At 51.5% G+C, this 20636-nt stretch overlaps 1 protein-coding gene across 1 annotated transcript in view; it reads left to right on the forward strand.

Annotated features, from left to right (window-relative positions):
* The first annotated feature begins 8845 nt into the window (after positions 1–8845).
* The window catches only part of GAS7 (growth arrest specific 7), a 199242-nt gene continuing 187451 nt past the window's right edge, over positions 8846–20636 (forward strand). Inside the window, exon 1 of the mRNA XM_059380257.1 lies at positions 8846–9141. Within this exon, the coding sequence (XP_059236240.1) occupies positions 8959–9141 (183 nt within the window). The 5' untranslated portion in view covers positions 8846–8958. The remainder of the gene's footprint in view (positions 9142–20636) is intronic.

Raw genomic sequence — 20636 nt, forward strand, 5'->3', positions numbered from 1 at the left:
GGTGTTTGGCGGCAACGGACAGCTTTGAAGGACAGTTTGCTGGAAGTTTCTCTCATGAAGCATGTTCTGCCCAGTCTTCAGGAAGCCCCACGGGTCCGCACAGGATCCTTCATGCCTCTCCGGCTCTGACCTTCAGGTGCCCATGAGAAGGGCTTGGAAAAGCCTCCTTCGCCTGACTGGGAGCTCCCTGTTGGGGAAATCAAGGGAATGTCAGCCTGCGTTTTGTTTCCTCATTGGCGTTGTTCTGGAAGGTTCTGGCAGGAATTTTTACTAGTCTGGAGAGTAAACAAACATTCCTTCCACCTCCTCATGATATCAGACCTGGATGTTTCCAGAGACCACTCTCTGGCTTCAGAAGCAGAGCCCCCTCCGGTTGGCACCCAGCCCTGTGCACGTTAGTAGTGCTGGACCCCTGAGCAGGAACAGTCCCCAGATGGCCTCCTGTGGCCGTTCCTTCCCATGGTCTCATGAAACAAGTATCACCGTTTCTCCTGTGTAGATGAGAAGATTCTACAGATGGAGGTTTCGAGAGGTGAAGCCGCTTGTCCTAGGCGTATAATTAGTAAGCAAAAATTTGGGACTCGGACGAGCCTAATAATTGGAGGCTTCATTAATAAATGGAGAGCTAATTATAGTCCTCGAAGAGACTGTTCCTTTTCTGTTGTGATTAATTCCGAATTTATTTTTAGTCTTCAGAAGAATAGAGACTCGCGTGGTGGGGGTTTTGTCCTGAAAAAAACAAAAAACAAAAAACAAAAACAACAAAAAACGTGGGGGTCCTGACAGTCTTCCTCAGCCAGCAACTCCTGTGAGTTTTTGCAAAGCTCATGAGTCTCTAGGGATTAGGGTCACGGGAGCGCCTTTGAAGGAACATTCTAGAACTACTTTCCCACTTTGTAAAGAGGGACATTTCTTATGGATGAAAACCCCAGCTGCAGCCACGCTGGCTGTAGGGAGAAATTGGGGTCTGTTGGGCTTGCCTTTGGGGCAGGAAAAGCAGGCTGGGATACCTTTCAAAAGGTAGTCCAAGCTTTAGATATGTTCATGGAAGCCATTAAATTGGAGGTGGGTCCTGGCCCTTCAGACTTTCTCTTTCTGGTGGCTTTGCCTGTCTCTGGGGGGCTCCTTTGTGGCTATTTTGTTGTTACTTACTCCCAAAGGGCAGGCTCTTTTCCACACTGCTTCCTCCAGGGGCGGGAGGGAATGGGGTGGAAGGTTCTTTTGCCACCTGCCCGCCAAGACCTGTGAAAAGATGGACTTCTGTTTCTGAATGTGATTTTGGGTCCCACACAGCGTCCTTAATTTCTTCTGTCCTTTTTATTTGACAGAGAGAGATCACAAATAGGCAGAGGCAGGTAGAGAGAGAGGAGGAAGCAGGCTCCCTGCTGAGCAGAGACCAACCCCCCCCACCCATGCGTGGTCCTATCCCAGGACCCTGAGATCATGACCTGAGCTGAAGGCAGAGGCTTTAACCCACTGAGTCACACAGGTGTCCCTAATTTCTTCTGTCTTTCCCTCTCCTTCCCTCCAGGCTTCTCTTTGCAGACGAAGCCCCCAGCTTTCTGGGGAAGCGTGGTGGGAGGGGGGTTCCCATCGTGCATGTGTGTATATTGGCAGGGGTGGGGGGAGCTTGGTTGGAAGATAGACCGGCTTGTCTCTCCCCTCCTCCCTCTCTCTTCCAGCCCGGATCCCTTTCTCTTACTTTGTCTCTTCCCCACAAATTGTTTCCTCTCCGTGTTTATCTATTTATGTCCTCCGCCTCCCATGTTCCGCCGGCCCCTGGCCCTGTTCTTCTCCCCTGCTATCCTTTCAGATGGCTGGAGGAGACACAAATGTGAACCCTTCCTACTTCGAAAGGATGAGCTGCTCTGATGGTACAGGTGATGCCTGGAAATCCATGACCACCTCGGTGTTTAAGGGCGGTCTGCCCCCGCATGGTGTCTCTCCAATTCAGGCTGAGGATTCCAGCAGGATCCCTGGGGGGTTTGTTAAAAACCCTCGGTTTCCTGGGTCCCATCCCTGACCCATGGGATCAGAATCTCTGGGGACGTGGCTCAGGGAATAGACATCGTTTTCTGACAACGGCCTTGAGTGATTCTTAGACTCGCTGTCAAAAACCGAAGTCTTCGTACTGAGTAAAACAACACCGAAAGTGGAGTTTACTGCAGTACTTCTGAGGGCGAGTTAGGGAGATGGGAATGAGCTCAGTGTTGCTCACAGACTAAGGGGTTTTAGGGGTAAATGGACAAGCCGTTTGATCTTTTCCAGCTTTTTTTTTTTTTTTTAAGATTTTTATTTATTTATTTGACAGATAGAACAAGTAGGCAGAGAGGCAGGCAGAGACAGAGGAGGAAGCAAACTCCCTGCGGAGCAGAGAACCCGCGTGGGGCTCGATCCCAGGACCCTGAGATCATGACCCAAGCCGAAGGCAGAGGCTTAACCCACTGAGCCACCCAGGCGCCCCTGCCTGGTGATCTTCTGTCTTGTTTGGGTGAGGGGAGCAGAGTCAGGTGAGCCCGGCAGCCCAGAGATGGTCTGAATAGACGTGGCATTTGGGGATTGGCGGGTGTTCTTGAAGAGCCGTGAATTCTTGGAAGGTCAGGTTGAGTTTTCCTTTACGTGCCTACGTGGACCGTTTCCACCTTGTCCCTGACAGAAGTGACTCCATTTTAGTTTGGTTCTAGGACGCTGATGTTTCCGAATCTTTGGCTGGGCCTGTCTTGGATTCCAGATGGGAGAACCGGGGAGAAGAGGAACAGATCCGTCCGGCCCTGCGCCAGGCTCCTCCTAGACTCCAGGAGGAGAACTGGACCCAGTTCTTGTCTCCAAAGTCATGATTCCAAAAAAGCTTATTTCCAGTAACTAAATTCCTTCTCCAGCTCACTGTCTCCTCGATGTTGACTCTCAATGTCCCTGATTCCCAAGACGTACAAAAAACATCGACTATCATACAGGAAGACAATGTAGAAAAGCCTCTTCTCTTTAGATTTTAATGCAGCCCTTTTAACATTTTAATTTTGTGTGTGATGTACCTATTTGTTCAGTGGTTCACGTATTAAATTATAAATAACAGAAGTACATCAATTTGGGGAATTTTCCTGAGGGAGATCTATACCCAAAGAAGCTTGGAGAACCATACTCTAGAATCTAGAATCTAGATTATGTGTTCATTGAGATCAGGGACTATAATATTTTCTTACCTTTAATTTTTTTTTTTATTTTTAAAGATTTTATTTATTTATTTATTTGACAGGTAGAGATCACAAGCAGGCAGAGAGAGAGAGAGGGGGAAGCAGGCTCCCTGCTGAACAGAGAGCCCAATGAGGGGCTCGATCCCAGGACCCTGGGGTCATGACCTGAGCTGCAGTTAGAGGCCTTAACCCACTAAGCCACCTAGGTGCCCCTAATTTTTTTTTTTTTTTTTTTTTAAGTAAGCTCTGCACCCAATGTGGGGCTTGAATTCAGGATTCACAGATCAGGAGTTGTACACTCTACTGGCTGAGCCTGCCAGGCACCTCTTATCTACTCTACCGTTGGTGGACTGGGCTGTTTTCATCTTTGGGCTATCATATGTATTGCTGCTATAAACATTGTATATGTCTCTCGGTGAACAGAGGAACACATCTCGGGTGGGTGTACACTTACAAGGGGGACTGATGAGTCATAGGGAATGCTATGAATCAGATTTGCTGACTATCTCGTTTTCCAGCAGGCTCCGGCCAGCCCTGGAGGAGAGCTCCAACCGCCTTAGGTCCTCCTCAGTGTGTGGTGTTTTCTCTTTTGTTTTGATATTTACCATACATTTTGTAAATTTCCATTTTTATTTATAAATACACCCATACTTTATTCTTTTTTTTTTTTTTAAGATTTTGTTTATTTATTTGACACAGAGAGAGACAACGAGAGAGGGAACACAAGCAGGGAGAGTGGGAGAGGGAGAAGCAGGCTTCTGAACAAGCAGAGAGCCTGATGCGGGGCTCGATCCCAGTACCCTGGGATCATGTCCTGAGCCGAAGGCAGAGGCTTAACCAACAGAGCCACCCAGGCGCCCTCCTTATTTCATTTTCTATTTCGTTTTATTTTTAATTTTTTATTTTCATGGGTATATATTGCAACCTGCTTAGGATTTGGATTTGCTTTTCTTTTTTTCTTTTTTTTTTTTTTTTAAAGATTTTATTTATTTATTTGACAGAGAGAGACCACAAGTAGGCAGAGAGGCAGGCAGAGAGAGAGAGGAGGAAGCAGGCTCCCCGCTGAGCAGAGAGCCCGACGCGGGACTCGATCCCAGGACCCTGAGATCATGACCTGAGCCGAAGGCAGCGGTGTAACCCACTGAGCCACCCAGGCGCCCCTGGATTTGCTTTTCTTGATGGTTCACGAGGTTGAGAACCTTTTGAGGTGTTGTTATTATCGGCCTTTGGGGTATCTTTTTTGGTGAAATGTCTGTTCAAGTCTTTCACCTTTTGTTTTTTAAGGATTCACCCCTATCTTTCCTACCGACCTACAGGAATTCCTTATTTAAAAGCGCGGTGGGGCTATGTTTGTGTCTCTACCACCAAGCCCAGCCCCTTGTCCATCTCCTAGTCTGTGCTTAATGGTTCTGCTGTTTAGGTTGCTGTTGAATGAACCGACACGGAAAGGGAGGTGGAGACCCTTGACGAATGAATGAGGCCTTTATAGAGGCTTGTTTACATTTTGGTTTATGTAACAGCTTTTTTTGAGGTGTAATTTACATACCAAAACCTTCCCTTGTTTTATGTGTCCAATTCAGTGATTTCCTGAGTTGTGCAACCATCACCACAATTATATTCTCAAGCATTGTCCTCACCCCAGAAAGAAACCTCGCAACCATTGACTTACTCCCTCATCTTACCCCCAGCTCCGGGGCAACTGCAAATCTATTTACCGTCTCTTATAGATTTGCCTTTTCTGGAATTTTCTTCTAAATGCAATCGTACATTTTTAAAAAATTAATTAATTTATTTTTGGTAATCTCTACACCCAACATGGGGCTCGAACATGCAACCTTAAGGTCGAGAGTCACGTGTTCCTCCAACTGAGCACCCAACCAGGCACCCCACAATAGGTAGCCTTTTTTATCAGGCTTTTTTCCACTCTGTGGTGTCTTTGTGGTTCCTGCATGCTGTAGTCTGTGTCAGTACTCCAGGCCTTTCTTGGCAGAGCGAATGTTCCACTGAAGAGGGGGTGCCTGGGTGGCTCAGTTGGTTAAGAGTCTGCCTTCAGCTCAGGTCAAGATCTCAGGTTTTCAAGGCCCTGGGATCAACTGAATTCCGCTCCCCAACAGGGAGTTGGGCTCCCTGCTCAGCGGGGAGTCTGCTTCTCCCTTCCCCTCCCTACCTCCACCCTGCTCATGCTCTCTCTCACTCCTGCTCTCGTTCTCAAATAAATAAATAAAATCTTAAAAAAAAAAAAATGCCTCTGTGTGGCTACGTGTTTTCATTTCTCTTAGGTAGATACCTAAGAGGGAATTGGTGGGGTCAGATGGCAAATTTATATTTAGCTTTTTTAAAGAAACTGGAACCTTGATATTTCTCTGCCATCCATAGGCTGATGATGGAAAGGCATGGAAGACTGTCTTGGAGAGAAAAGAAATCCCCGCCAGCTCATAGTTAACAAATAAATGCACAGTGTCGAGAGAAAGCTAAGAAAGACAGACGAAAGCCTGCTTTTAGGAGTTTATAGTCTAATCCAGATGTTCTAACACGTGTTTATGGAGTAACTTGGCAATGTGGAAAATCTGAAAACGAGCAGGGGTTCAGACCTGTTCATATTGCAAAATGAATTCAGGAAGTACCAAATGCCTACTTGGTTTTTTTTTTTTTTTTGCAAGACTCCATGTTAGCCTTTAAGAGGGAAAGAGAGAAATTAAAACAAATGTGCTTGCCCTCCAGAGTTACTAAGAGACCACTCAGTAAAATACCTTAGTTTCAAAGAAGTTAAATAATTAAAGATTTCAAATAGAATTTTCAGAGTGTAACTAGAGGATCAGGGGAGGGGCACCTGGGTGGCTCAGTAGGTTAAGCGTGTGACCTCAGCTCAGGTCATGATCTCTGGGTCCTGGGATCGAGTCCCACATGGGGGGGGGTCCCTGCTCGGTGGGGAGTCTGTTTCTCCCTCTGCCTGCCACTCCCCCTGCTTATGCTCTCTCTGACAAATAAATAAAATCTTAAAAAAAAAAATCGAGGAAGAGGAAGGCAAGGGGGGGTAGTAGATGAGAAATTCATCTTTCCTTCAAGATCCTGTGAGAAAACAGAAACTCAGCGTGTGTTTCTTTAACATTTTTGGCATCCCAAAGATATAGCTTCCCACTATTATTGTCTTGGAAATCTTCACTCAAAACAGGTGTTAGATTACAAAACAACCAGGACCATTGGACTAGATCAATAATAATTGCTAATATTTGAGTACTTAATATGCCAGGTATTGGCATAGTTTACATTTTTACTTATTTAATCCTCTTAATAATGATGATATAGAACTACCACCATCTTCTACGGATGTGTAAAATGAAGCTCAGAGAGGTTGAGTCAGTTGCCTAAGGGCACACAGCTAGGAAGTGGTAAAGCTAAGGTTTGAATACAGGGAGGCCAGAGAGGCCACACTGAGCCACTACTGAGTTTAACCATCTCAAGGCCCAAGTTCCAGCTACTGGATTCAGATGCCAATCACAGATGGGAAAATAGACCCAAAGGTGTTGGGGTGTTAGGTGTTGTCCAAGTTCCTCCATGCATAAGACATTGGGGACAGGAGTTCCACTGACCGCTAGGATGGTCAGTTCTGTCCAGACTGACCTTGGGTATCGACCAGAGAGCCATGATCAATCTTGCTGTTGCAGAATCATCTGGGGCAGGTCGCTGAGAGCTGGAGTGTTTGGGATGTCCTGTACACAGAAATTTCTCAAAGGGTAGACTGGGTCGCTGGTGGATTGCAGGTACTGTGGAGGATTTGAAGTTGCAAGAAGGCTTTGGACCGGCTGTCCTAAATTGAGTTGGGCCTTATCATCAGATGTGAAAGCTGGGGTTGGTCTGCTGACACTCGCGTATCCGTTCCGATACAGGGAATGTGAGGTTCTTGTAACTCAGGTTGAGTCCTGTTATTTTTAGTGACTGATCAGGTCCGTTATTTTTAGTGACTGCTTCCTATATCAAATTTTGCAGCTTTGCCTTAAGCGATGGACGCCGCGTGGTGACTGTGGTCCAGAGTTTGTCCCCCCCTCCCACCCATTTCGAGCCACACGAAGGGTTTGTGCATTTGCAATCGATGGGGTATGATAAGCAATCTCTATCTGTCAGCTTGCCCGTGGCCAGAGGCCAGGCTGAGGCAGCTGAAGGTAAAATGTTTTCATTGCAGACTATGGCTCAAAGTGTATTTTCCAAAGCTAGGGTGGGCCTGGGCACAAGCATCTAAGAAGTTATCAGGTGATTCTAATGGGCAGCCAGGATTGAAAACCACTGAGAGATCTTAAGGCTCAGCCCATCCTTAAGACAAGAGGGTTTCGTAAGGCGGTATCCAAGCAAACATCCTGAGAGATGAGGCTAGGGGAGGTGTTGTGGAGAGTCTGAAGGGCACAGGCTGAGAAGTCTGTACTTAATTTAATAGGCAACAGGGAGCCAAGGAAGATTACTGAGCAGAATCTAAGGGGAGGCCATTTGAAGCATACAGGGAGATTAAAGGGTCGGGTTATTTACAGCTTAGGAAATAGCACTTGAAGTTTTCCTTTAGAGTAGGCCAAAGAAGAAATCCACTTTCTTTTACTTCTAAACCCTCTGTTCAAGGTCGTTTCTTCAGCATCCAGATCCTCTGGTCCCTAGAGAGCAGGAACCTGTCCAGATGATGGTCGCAGCTACCTGGCTCCTTGCGTGAAAGGTGTGGCAGCCTTCCACAGTTTGTCGACCCAGTACACGGGTATAGAGCTCTAGAGCTGGCCCACCTGGACTGCAGGAGGACTGGTACCCTGGGGCCGGCCTCCCCTTTGCATGCAAATTGGTGGGGGCTGTTCCTCTCACCTTTCCCCCTTCCTCCATTTATCCTCTTCAGGAGGCTCCCAACTCCGCCGCCTCCCCTCCCCGTCCCTCCACTGCAACACACTGCCACCCGGCCTCCCGGCTCTGGCGCCAGGCTTCAAACCTGTCCTTCACCCATTGTTCAGTTTCCGGTGAGTCAAGTTCAATCCCAGGTCCAACCCCGACAGGGGCGGCCGCAGACACATTCCCTCGCAGGCACCCCGGAGGAGGCGCCCGCCGCCCGCGGGCTGCCACCAGACCCACAAAGCCGGCGCGGAAGGGCGTTTCTGTTCCAGAGGCTTTCGGAGGCGGGGGTGTGAGCGCCGAGACCCCTCCCCAGCGACCTGCCCCCTCGGCGAGGGAGCGCCCAGCCTTCCGCGGGCGTGGCCGCCCTGGTCCAGCCCCCGCCCGCCCCGCCCCCTCGCCTCCGCGCGAGCCCCCGCTCGGCCACCCGGCCGCCAGCTCTTCTCCGCGGACGCCCGGCCGCTCGCTCGCCGCCGAGCCGGGCCCCCGGCGATGCTCTGGATCCCACCTCCCCCGGGAGCTGCGCATTTCCGCGCGCCCGGGCGGCTCCGGCTCCGGCCGGCCCTCGCGGCCGCAGCCCGCGCTCCGCGTCCCCGGGAAGTTGTCTCCGGAGCCCGCGGCGCCTGGGTCTCCTCCCCCTGAGCCCCGCCCCCCCGCCCAGAGCTGGATCTGCGAGCTGCCCGGCCCGGGGGCGTCGCCGCTTGCTCCGCGAAGCCTGCGAGTCTCCGCTGCCCTGCGCGGAGCGCGCGTCCCCCGCCTGGCCGGGGACCCCCCGCGCACCCCCGAGACGGCGCGCGCCCAGAGCGCGGGAGCCCGGAGCGCCGGGCGCCTGGGACCCCGCGGAGCCGCTGCCCAGCCCGCGGGGCTCGTCAGGGATGCAGGCTGCGCTGTGAGTCCGGGCGCCAAGGCCATGTCCGGCGCCCGCTGCCGGACCCTGTACCCCTTCTCCGGGGAGCGGCACGGCCAGGGGCTGCGCTTCGCCGCGGGCGAGCTGATCACGCTGCTGCAGGTCCCGGACGGCGGCTGGTGGGAAGGCGAGAAGGAGGACGGGCTCCGCGGCTGGTTCCCGGCGAGCTACGTGCAGTTGCTGGAGGTAAGGGGCGAGGGCCGGGGGCCGGAAGACCCGGGGCTGCGCTGCTCCGCGCGCCCGCGTACCTGTTGCCCGCACCCGGGGACGCCGGAGCCGCCCCTGTCCGAGGGGCGCCGCGGAGCCGGCCGGGGGCAGCCGCTGCGCGTCCGACACTGCCGGCGGCCGAGGCAGCGGGCGCCCCTCGGGGCTGGGCAGCGCGGGGATCGCCCCCGGAGCGTCCCCCGTGCCGGGCCTCCCGAGCACATCGTGGCCACCCTGAGGAAGGACAACTTGTTGCCTGTCTGAGTTCTGGAGCGAGCGGGCGGCCGGGCGCGCTCCCGGCGGTGGCAGGGGCCGGCCGAGGGCTGCGGAGTCCCGCGCTCTAGGGAAGACGCGCGGAGGATCCGGATCAGTTAAAAAAAAAAAGTGGCATCGATCGGGTCCCGGAGCCCGGAGCCTGCCACCGGTGGACGGTTGTGCTGCCCCGGGTTAAGCTGCCTGGCCGCTTAGGAGCCACCCACTTGCTGGTCAGCTGAGCCTGGCTGGCCACCGGCCCCAGCCACCCGCCCGATCAGGGGTGCTGCAGCGCCCCTCTCCTGGTCCGGCTTCCCGGGGCTAAGGTCCAGAGCCTGAGAGTGGCCTGTTCCTGGGGTTCTGGCCTGCCCCCAGGACTGCAGAGGACCTGCTGAGCCAAGTCGGCTGGCTGTTTATTGTCTGGGTGACAGTTGGGAGGACTCCCTCTCTTCTAATCGCTGAGCTCATGGTCACAGCCTGAGTGGGCTTCGAAGTTTCAGAAGTCCTTTGGTGGGGGCGGAGTGGGGGAGAGGACTGACCTCATAGGACATCCCCCTTCGTAAAAAGCTGCCCAACCCCAGGATTGTTGTACAGACTTCAATAGGCGGTTATCCACAACTGTGTAAGGATAGACCAAATGTTCTGCAGAAACACCTCCCAAATCACGGAGTCTGAATTTATTTATAATTTGACCCCTGACCTACTTTGCAAAGAACGGGGTAGCAAGTTTAGAAAGAAAAAATAAAAATAAAAAGGACAGAGAGAAAGAAAGAATGATTGATGGGGCTAAGTGATTTTGGGTGAGTTTGCTGGGAAATAGCCTGTGAAAATATTACCAGAACCAGAGCGTGGCCTCCTAGAGGTACAATATCCCCCCTAAAGGGATTAGTAGCATTCAAACAAAATTGAGCCTGAAAGAGATTTTCGTGGCCTGGCAGAAGAGTAGGTTCCAGAACCCTCCCGGTTGTGTATTTTGAGAAACTGGTGTGCGTCAGGCAGGCTCAGGTGTGTGTCCTGGGCTTCCCTGGTTCCCTTCCCGGGATTCAGATGTGAGAGAAAGCACATGTATCCCTTCTTAGGAGGGCCCATAGCCTCCTGGTTCCTGGCTCAGGACTCCTGTTTCAGAGTTCCTCTGGTGGCCACACTTTTTCCAGGAAATCCTGATGTGGAAATTTGGCTTTGGAGGTCTCTCTGCTGAGGAGCGCCCCTGGCTGGACGCAGCCAGCTGTGTTTTGGGGTGGGGGTGCCCAAGGCTGGTGGGTTGATAGGCCCTGTTCACCAGAGGGGACGGGCTCTGCTTTTTTTTCCTCTAGGAAAAGGGAGGGCGGACCAGACCCCGGAGACACACAGAGCCATCTGCTGGGACAGTCTTGGGTGCCTCAGTCACAGCCCCTGGTGCTTAGTAAGGGTCTTTCAGACCCACTCCCAGTGGGGACATGCACGGGAAGTGCCCGTCTGTGGGAGCTGGACTGCTGGGAGGGGCTTCCATTTCTTGAGCACCTATTAGGCCCCCGTTCCCCCGAAAGCTCTGTGAAGGGGAGGCAGCCTTCCCATTTCTCAGGCACACATGAGACATGAAGGCAATTGCCCCAGGGGAGACTTGCCTGAGTGGCTTAGATGGTGGAACTTTCCCCTCTGTGGCTGCGTCTGTTTTAAATTCGGCCCTGTGGGCTCAAGTGCTAAAAGGCAAGTGAGGGGAGGGTCTGGATCCTTGTGGGAGAGGCCACATGCAGCCCTCCAGGTCAGCGTGCTGATGACAGCAGTCCTAAGGGCGGGCGCTGCCTATGAGGGCTACAATGAGTGCAGGGGCTCCTTCCCACCTGGAGCAGCTCTCCTGCTAAGTCTGAAAATTGCTTGCACAGGGAGGCTGCTGGCTTTCCTACAGTGGGGGCAGGGCTGGGCCTGAGCCCTGGGACTTTTCGGGGTCAAGGCAGGTGCAGTTTCCAGAGGATCGGAGATCAGGCCCTCTGTGCCTGGGCACCTCGTGGGTGAGCAGGCTGGACTCCCAGGCTGAGGACTGGAGGGTATGTGGGTAGATGTCCCTTGGGATGGGGAGAGTCCTCAAAGCCAGACTCAGTGAGGCGACAGTGGAGATCTCCCAAGGGAGTCACTGGCGGTGAACCGGCCAGTATATGAAATTGCAAGTCCGGAGAAGCAGCAGCCGGTGTCCTTCAAGGCTGGAAGTTAGTGCAGCAGCCAGGAGCCTGGAGAGGGGGGTCTAGAGATGGACAAGCCCATGGGATGTCGGCCAGCAGGTGCCTGGCTCTGGGCCTGCTGGGGATGCGGAGATCAGAAGACGAGGGGGGAGCTGTTGGGGAGACAGGTCCGGACAGAATGGAGGGCACCAGCCTCCTGGGGGAGGAGTGTGATGGTGGGGGCACAGCTGGGTGCAGCAGACCTTGGCTCTTTGGTGTAAAGAGTGATACCAAGAAGCTCCATCTTGGCGGAAGGGTACTATGGGTCGAGGGCAGTGTATGCAAAGCGGACACTCTCCGAGGATTTCTGTCTTGTTCATGCGAAGAAAGGGGAACTGAGAGGCCCTGGTTTTGCCAGAAGCGTCCCCCGAGGAGAGGAGCTAGGAGCTAACTCTGGCAGGGCTGAGATCTGCCTTGGAGGCCCGCCGGCCCCAGGGGAGGGGCCGTGCCGAGGGAGATTCTGGTCCTGGCTCCCAGGGGAATCTCCTGGATCAGGCCTTCAAGGGAAGAGTAGAAGGGTGCAGCATATCCTTGGTTTCCAGAAAGCAGCCTCTAGGGAACTGTCAGCCCAAGAGAGGAAGTGGGGCTGGGAGAGGTGCCACCCTGTGGGCTCAAGGGCTGGCCTCAAGGATCGGGGGTGGTTGGGATGGTGGAGCTTCCCAGAGGAGGAGACCAGCAGCAGGAGGAGGGAACCCTGTGGCTGGGTAGGTTTGGTGGGTGGAGGGCCGGGAATTCCCTGTGACCTGCTCTTAACCGAATGGAGAAAAGAAATTCGGGACATGGAAGATACTGGAAGGCATCCGTGGAAACCCCCCAGAGCTTTGGGGAAATAAGCTGCCATCTGGCTGTGAGGTGTAGACCTCAGAGGTGCTAATAGGGGGGCCCTGTCTGCCAGCAGAACCAGGTGGCTGCAGGGGGTCACCCTTGAACCCGGTCTCCTCCTCTCCGCCTTCTGTTCTCCCATTTTGGGCTCACGGGATGTGCTGCCGGAACATTCAAAGTGCGGCCGTGGGAGAGAGATGCAGAGATGTGGAGCTGAGCTGGGCTGGGCTATGGATATTGCTGTGGGACAGACCACCCCAAAACTTCGTGTCACCAAACGCCCATTTCCTATTAGCTCACACATCACCGTGGGTCGACAGGGCTCCGCTGGGTGGTTCTTCTGCCCATCTGTCTTGGCGTCTGTCCTGCATTCACAGTCAGGGGGTGGCAGGAGGGAGAGGAGGGGTGGCCAGGAGAGCTGGCCTGGAACTCCAAAATGGCGGCTTCACTCCCATGTGGGGTGCCTTGGTGTTCTTCCAAGGGGGCCTTTCTCTCCGCATGTGTCTTACTCTCCAGGGCCTGTCCCCATGGCCTTTCTCTTTAGCAGGGAGTTTGGAGTCTTTCCCTGGGGGCTGGCTTCCAGGAATGCAAAGTGCAAATTGCCAGGCCTCCTTAAGGTTTGGGCTCACCACCAGCACATCCCTTCTGGTCCATTTTATTGGCACAGTGAGTCACAGGACCCGTCCGGATTCTGTGTGGGAGGGAGGTGCCTGCAGGTGTGGATACAGGTGTGGCTACAGGTGCATCGAAGGCCGTTTTGCAGACTGGCAACTCCAGAGGGGTCGGGAGAGCCCAGCTGGGGACAGTGATCCATTAGAGAGGAAACAGCGCTAGCCCAGATGTGAGAGAGAGAGAGTGAGCTCCCAGAGGGAGGCAAAGTGCAGGAGATCTGACTGTTGTTCTGCTAGAAAATTCTCCATTGCCATCCTCAGGAGATTCTCTTTCTCTCTCTCCCTCTTTTTTTTTTTTTTTTTTTCCATTAAGATGCCAGGGATTTCTCCATAAAGGCCACCTGATAAATGTTGCAGCTGAATTTGAAACCGGATTTTCCTGTCCCTAAAGCCTGGGTCTGTCCACTGGGCCATTGGCATGGCAGTCCTTCCTTTTTGGGTGGGGGTGCGATCTTTGGTGCTGGTGATTAGTAGACACAGTGTATCCGAGCTGCCTGACATCTAGTAGCCGCTTGCTGTTGTTACGCAGATTGATTTTAATACCAGGCCTTGCGTTCTGGAACGTGAGAATTACCTACAGTGGGTGTGACCTTGTCCCTCACAATAGGATTTTTCTGTAAGGTGGTTTTTAGCTCCGTTCGCAGAGCTCTGATGAGAGCTGGGGCTCCCAGCGGATGTGACCGTGACCAAGTATACCCAACAGGCTTTCTGCCATCGTCACTAAGTCATCCTGTCCTTTGATTTGGGGGCCGCTGCCTGCCTTTGTAGCTTCTGCTGTTTGGAAATCTACCTTCAGCTCACCCCTCTGCTGGGGAGAGCCTACCTCTCTCATCTCTGGTCAAGTAGCCACCCCACGGGACTTCAAAGCCATGGGCAGGGCTTACGGATTCTGCCGATTCAGGGCACCTTCACAAAAGTTCCCTTAGCAACAAGTCGGCAGGAATCCCCGCCATGCGCTCACCACCGCGTGAGTCCCTGCTGCCCGTTTACCACCTGGAAACATGAATGAGATGCTGACCTTCTTGGGCTCTCTCAGCCCTGGGTGGGGGAAAGAACCCAGCTTTCATCTGATCATCTGATTGTCCTCATCGGCGAGCCCGGAGTCTGGGACCCCCACTTTCCTGGAGAAAGGAGGTTTGGTCGACCAGAAAAGCCCTTTATCCAACGTGAGGCATCAGGATTTTTGTGTGGCTGCTTCAGTGGGGGTGGGGGGATGTGGTCCTCACAGTTGGCTCCCTGATTACTCACAGTGGCAGGGCAGCCCACAATGGGCTTTCCAACAGAATGCCAGGACTGATCTCCTATCCCCACCCCCACCCCTACACTGCCCCGGCCTTGGACTTAATTGCAAAATTCGTATATTCTTCTCTCCCTGCAGGGGTGAGATTTGTGGCTTGGTGTTTACACCTGTGGAGAGAAATAGAAACAGTGGCCGGCAGGGGGGTCCCACTTGTCCTTTGGTGGGATCAGAGCACACGATGACCCCGTGGAGGGGGCACGTGCAACAGGTGTATGGGCTTGTGAGGGGTTTTTGTGGGTTCCTGGGGACTCACTACCTCCTCCCTGCACACTTTGTGTCTCCTCTGTCTACCGTCTGATGAAGATGTGTTTTATTGGGTGAACCTTCCTGGTTGAATGTATTTATTTCACTTCTTCAGCTGCTGGCTAGATTCGGTCCCTGGGGACTCAATGTCCTTTGTCCCAACTAAGCTCTCATCATCTCTCTGTCCTCTTCTCCCCTTCCTCCCCTACCTGCCAGACCACAGGGAAACCACCATCTCTCTGTCCCCCACCTTGCCTGCCACTGCTGCCCTTAACCTTTTCTCCTTCTTTTTTTAAAGATTGCATTTATTTATTTGAGAGTGAGAGCAGGAGAGAGAGCATGAGCAGGGTGGAGGGGTGGAGAGGAAGAGGGAGGACCAGACTCCCCGCTGAGCAGGGAGCCTGAGGCAGGATGTGGGACTCAATCCTAGGATGCTGGGATCATGACCTGAGCCCGATGCTGGTGCCTAACCGACCGAGGCACCCAGGCACCCGTGACCTTCTCTCCTCCTGTTCATTCGGTTAGTGGAGCCTCGTCTGCTCTCCTTGGGAGATGTTTCTCAGAGACCTCCCCTTCTTCCCTTGCTCTGACATCTTTTTTGTCAAGGGCTAGGAAACATCTTCGGTTTTGCGGGCCAAGAGGCAAAGTGGAGTTACAGCTGCGTCGCTGGGATTCGCAGAGCGCCAGGGGCAGTGAGAAGCCACGAACGTGCCCCATATGGGCTCTGTCACAGCTTTTTGGCTCTGCTGTTGGAGTGTGAAGCCGCCATAGACAGGCTGGGAACCAATTGGTGTGGTTGAGTTCCAATAAAACTTTATTTATAGATGCCGAGATTTGACTCTGTTCCAGTTTTTCTGGGCCCTTGCAGCGTCCTCCTCCTTCGACTTTGTTTCCAACCCTTTGTAGATGTAAAAGGCTTTCCTAGCTCCTGGGCTGTATGTAGTTGAGAAGTTCAGAAGTCGGTCACTCATTCATTCAACAAACCCTGGGTGTCTAGGATGGGCTGTGAGTTCTTGGGTTAGGTGCTGGATGGGAAGTACTGACAGACATGGAAGAGAAGCTAACACTTAGCTGGGGAGAGGGTACACTAGAAAAAAAAAAGAATTTTTAGGCACTGTGGGGCCAATAACATAGGGTACTGTGGTGGAGTGGGGTGTGGGGTGTAGGTGGGGTTTGAGAAGACCCTCAGGGAAACTTCTCTGAGCAGAGACCTTGGTGATGGAGGGCCATGGGAGTAGCTGGGGAGAAGTGATTTGAGGCAGAGGGCATCATGAATGCAAAGAACCCTGAAGAGGGGTGTATGGGTGATATATTTGTGAGAACCAGAATGGTTAAGAAAGCAGCGAGCAGGGGGAAGAGAGGCGGGTGTGACAGGCAGAGAGGCAGGTTTTGCGGTATGTATTGTTGTGCCCCTCACTACTATAAGACACACACTACAAAATCATTTGGGATTTCTTGCCCTTTCCCCCAGGTTTGCATTTCTGGGGTAGCGACCCTCCCACCATGGCTGACTTCAAGCCTCTAAGGTTTTTAAAAATAGAACCCATTTGACATATGACATTGTGTAAGGTTAAGGCGTTCAGCACGCTAATCTGATTCATTTCTGTATTGCAGAATTTTTTTTTTCTGATTGCCCTCAGAGCGATACATTGTGGCACATTGCATAATTATCGTTTCTTCCTCGTGGTTGGCGGGTAGTTCTCCAAGTGCCGCAGAAAGCCTGTGGTTTGATGGCAGGGGAGGCCGTGCTCCGATTCATCTTGGACAGCTCATCTGGGCTGCGGTGCAGAGACTGGCTGTGAAGAGGGTAGGAAGGGAAGCTGGCTGGTGGCAGTGGAGATGGTAAGGCATGGGTGGGTCTGGGGTGTATTGGGCAGGTCGAGTCAGAAGTACTTGCTGGTGGGTTGACTCTGGGAGGTGGGGTGGACCTCGTCTCTTGCAGGTTGGTGCTGATACCCTTTTCCTACTCTCTTCTCCTTATCTGCGAATGGTCAGTCCATTCTGCCACTGGAGACCTCTTCCTTAAAAACATAAGGCAAAGGCAAATATAGATCGGGAAAAAGTTAATATCCTTCATGCAGAAAGTGCTCTTATAAATGATTAAAAGAGAAACCAAGGATCACATCTGTATGAGAAGGGGCAAAGACCTTGGCTGGTCATTTGCTAATAAAAGATAGAAAAAGTCATCAGCGTATTTATTCTCCCTAGTCATTTCAGTCTTTGATGAAAGAACGGCACATTTTTAATTATTCAAAAAAATTGAAATGTTTTTTATTTATTTAAGCCCTGCCCGTACCCAATATGGGGCTCGAACTCATGACCCCGCGATCAAGAGTTGCACACTTTTTTTTTTTTTAAAGATTTTATTTATTTTGACAGACAGAGATCACAAGTGGGCAGAGAGGCAGGCAGAGAGAGGAAGGGAAGCAGACTCCCCTGATGTGGGACTCGATCCCAGAACCCTGGGATTATGACCTGAGCCCAAGGCAGAGGCTTTAACCCATTGAGTCACCCAGGTGCCCCAAGAGTCTCACACTTTTCCGAGTGAGCCAGCCAGGTGCCCCAGGGCAGCATATTTTTTTCTAAAAGGGATACTTGCTTTAATGAAAACTGTCACAATTTAAAAAGAATGAGCATTGGCAAGGAATGGTGTAGGAAAATTGTCCTAGGCTCCCTGGAGGGTACTTTTTAAAAAAGATTTTATTTATTTGTCAGAGGGAGAGAGCACAAGTAGACAGAGCAGTGCGCAGAGGGAGAGGTAGAAGCGGGCTCCCTGCTGAACAAGGAGCCTGATGTTGGACTTGAACCCAGGACCCTGGGATCATGACCTGAGCCAGAGGCAGATTCCCAACCAACTGAGCCACCCAGGCGTCCCTCCCTGGAGGGTAGTTGGACAGCCTACTCTAAGAGCCTTCAGAATACACATGCCCTCTGATCTAGCAATTCCATTTCCAGAAATTTGGGCTCAGGAAGCATCTGATAGGCAAGCTGTGGGCGTCAGGAATCCCGCGTTCCTAATACCTAAACATAAATTGGCTGCAACCTGTCCAACCAGAAGGAGCTGGGTAAAATGAGGCTCACTTATGCTTAGCATGTGGTCCGACAGGCAGAAGGGGTGCCATAACTATAAGGAGGCTAGATTTAAAAAAATAATTTGCTCAGTGATGCTGAATGTTTCATGGAGTTAACATACTTCAGATCTCGCCCTATGACAAGACAAAAAGAAATGGTGTGTCCAGGAAGGAATTGCTTTTTAAAAGCAGGGACTGTGTGTACCAGGCGCTCCGTAAGTATCCTTTCGTGGAGAGAACAGGTTGAAGGAATACTTGCTGGCTCAGGGCCACGTTCTTTTAAAATATCCTCAGTGACAGCAAATCTTTGTCTTTTGGGGGAGGAAGGGTGGTTTTGATTTCTTTCTTTCTTTCTTTCTTCTTCTTCTTTTTTTTTTTTTTTTGAAATAACCAAAAGTCATTTGGAGCCAAGTCTAGTCTATCTGTACTTGTGATGATCTGTTACCTTGTTGCAAGAAGGATTTAAAGCAGTTTATCGAAAAGCATACAGTGCAGTAAGATAAAAGCATAAATGGACAAGACAACCCTAGAAAGGAGAGAAGAAGGGAGTTGGCAGAGTGAACTCTGAAGAGGGAAGAGGGTTGAATGAAATGATGCTGTTTGGGGTTTTTGGGAAGTCCTACCCCCAGGTAATGATGCAGCTGAGTAGTTCTCAGTGGGGAGTTGCAGATGCGTCCTGAGAAAACGCTGGTATCTCGGGCATTGTGCTGTATCGGTCAGGATGGGTTAGGACATGCTGCTATAACACAGATCTTGTTGAGTAACACAGCCTAGGTTTGCTTCTTCTGCACGTTGGATGTTTGTGGCAAGTTGGTTTGGGGCCCGAGACCCTCTAGGACCCAGGATGAAGGAACCACCGCTGTCTGGAATCTTGCTGGTGATCACGTCAAATAGCATCTGGTCCCTGAAGCTTCTGCCTGGAAGCAACATGTGATATCTGTGCTCATATTTCGTTGACCAAAGCGCACTTAATATGGTGGGTAGCTGTCCTACTGTGTGCTCAGGAGGAAAGGAGCAAACTAAACATATGTGGGTGTGCACTCACTTGGGAAGGATGACCTAGTTCTGCACTGTCTCAGGCTCAGTATTTTCTGGTCCTGCCTTCAGCTGTGCTTCTCAAGACTGAATCCAGTGCTTCTAGAACAAGGTTCTCCAAATGCATTCCTTTCCCGGGTCTTGTTGGTTGCAGATCCTGGCTCAGTAGGCCCAAGAGGGGGCCTGAGGTGCTGCGTGTCTGACCAGCTCCCACGGCTGCAAGGTCTTCTTCACATTGCAAACCTTATCAGGTCCTCCTAGCTTCTCAGAGCCAGGATGAACTCTTACTGTTCTTGCAAAGCCACTGTCCCCTTTTCCAAGCTATTCCGTCATGTAGCACTCTGCAGGGCCCAGGAATCAATACTTTGCCTATGCGTTTTGAACATATGTGATCATTTCCTGATCCCCGGACTTCTTACGATTTTTTTTTTCATTATGGCCAATACATTTGTCACAGTGTCTGGTCCACCAAGGCCCAGGCATTTACATTGGAGCACCTACTGTGTCCCTGCTCTCCTCAGGGCTCCGTGAGCTCCAACAGAAACAGGGAGCTGAGGTCAGGGGCTCATCTTTGGGGAGCCCTTAGGAATGTGCTTTCCCCTCTAGGGTGACTCTGGCAGGTGACCTAAGAGAGTTGAGCCTCACACTTGTTCTGTTGGAATGAAAACCCTTCTGGGTGTTTGGCTTCCAAGCTTCTGTCTCAGATACCTCAATCCCTCCTCCCTTCTCATTTGCTTGTCAAATGCACAGACAACTCCAGGATTAGTCAACAACAAAAGAAGGTAATTAGGTTGTAAAAACTCTTTAGAGCTGATATTTTAAAAATTCTCCAGCAAGGAGCCCTGGTCCTAATTTAATCATGATAGAGGATCCTTATTTTAGGAGTGGCTCAGGGAGGAATGTCACTGAGTCCATTTGTTTTTGATTCGTAATGTAATTTAGAAATAGAGGAAGTTTGAATCTACTGTTCTCATTTAGCTTTTTTTTTTTTTTTCTTTTGATAAAAAGCTGCTGCAAGCCTTTGTTGTGCTCGGAGTGAAAAATAAAACTAAATTGCATTGTTGATCACCAAGGACACACTCAACACAGGATCTGCTTATCTGGTACTCCAGTTTGATATTTTCATGTATTTATTTGTTTTTAGAGGTTTTATTATTTTTTTTTAAGCCATCTTGACACCCAGCGGGGGGGCTTGAACTCACAGCCAAGAGTCACGTGTTCCACTGATTGAGCTGGGCAGGAGCCTCCTCCTAGCCTGTACTATAATGGGGGGAGGACCTGGGGCTTGTCTTCTTGTCAGCACATGCTTAGAACCTACCTGTCCAACGTCATCTCTGATTCGGTACGTCTGGGGTCGGGCCCCAGACTAGCATTTTCTAACTATCTCCGATGTGATGATGGTGCTGTTGGGCCACAATTTGAGTAGCAAAGCATTTTTTTTTTTTTTTTTTAAGATTTCATTTATTTTATTTGAGAGAGCAAGAGAGCACAAGTGGGGGTGGGGGGTAGAGGGAGAGAGAGAAGCAGGCTCCCACTGACTAGGGAGCCCAACCCGGGGCTCGATCCCAGGACCCCAAGATCATGACCTGAGCCGAAGGCAGATGTTCAATTGACTGAGCCCCCCAGGTGCCCTGAGTAGCCAAGCATTTGAGCCACCAAGGGCGGCTGTGAGCCATGGTGAAATCCTGGAATTAGAGTGGCTTTTGTTTACCTCTTTAAAAATTTTCTTACTGTAGTGGATTATAGGAGGCAACCCAGGGTAATAGAAGGAACACAGCCTTTGGAATGAGACCCTGTCTTTTGAGTCTGTGTAATCTGAGGACAGAGAGAGGGAGGTGGTGAGAAGGGGGGATGGGGAGGGTGGTAGCTGGCATTTCTGTTTGCCCAG

This window comes from Mustela nigripes, chromosome 16 (genome assembly GCF_022355385.1).
Source record: "Mustela nigripes isolate SB6536 chromosome 16, MUSNIG.SB6536, whole genome shotgun sequence".
In the NCBI taxonomy this organism is placed as follows: Eukaryota; Metazoa; Chordata; class Mammalia; order Carnivora; family Mustelidae; genus Mustela; species Mustela nigripes.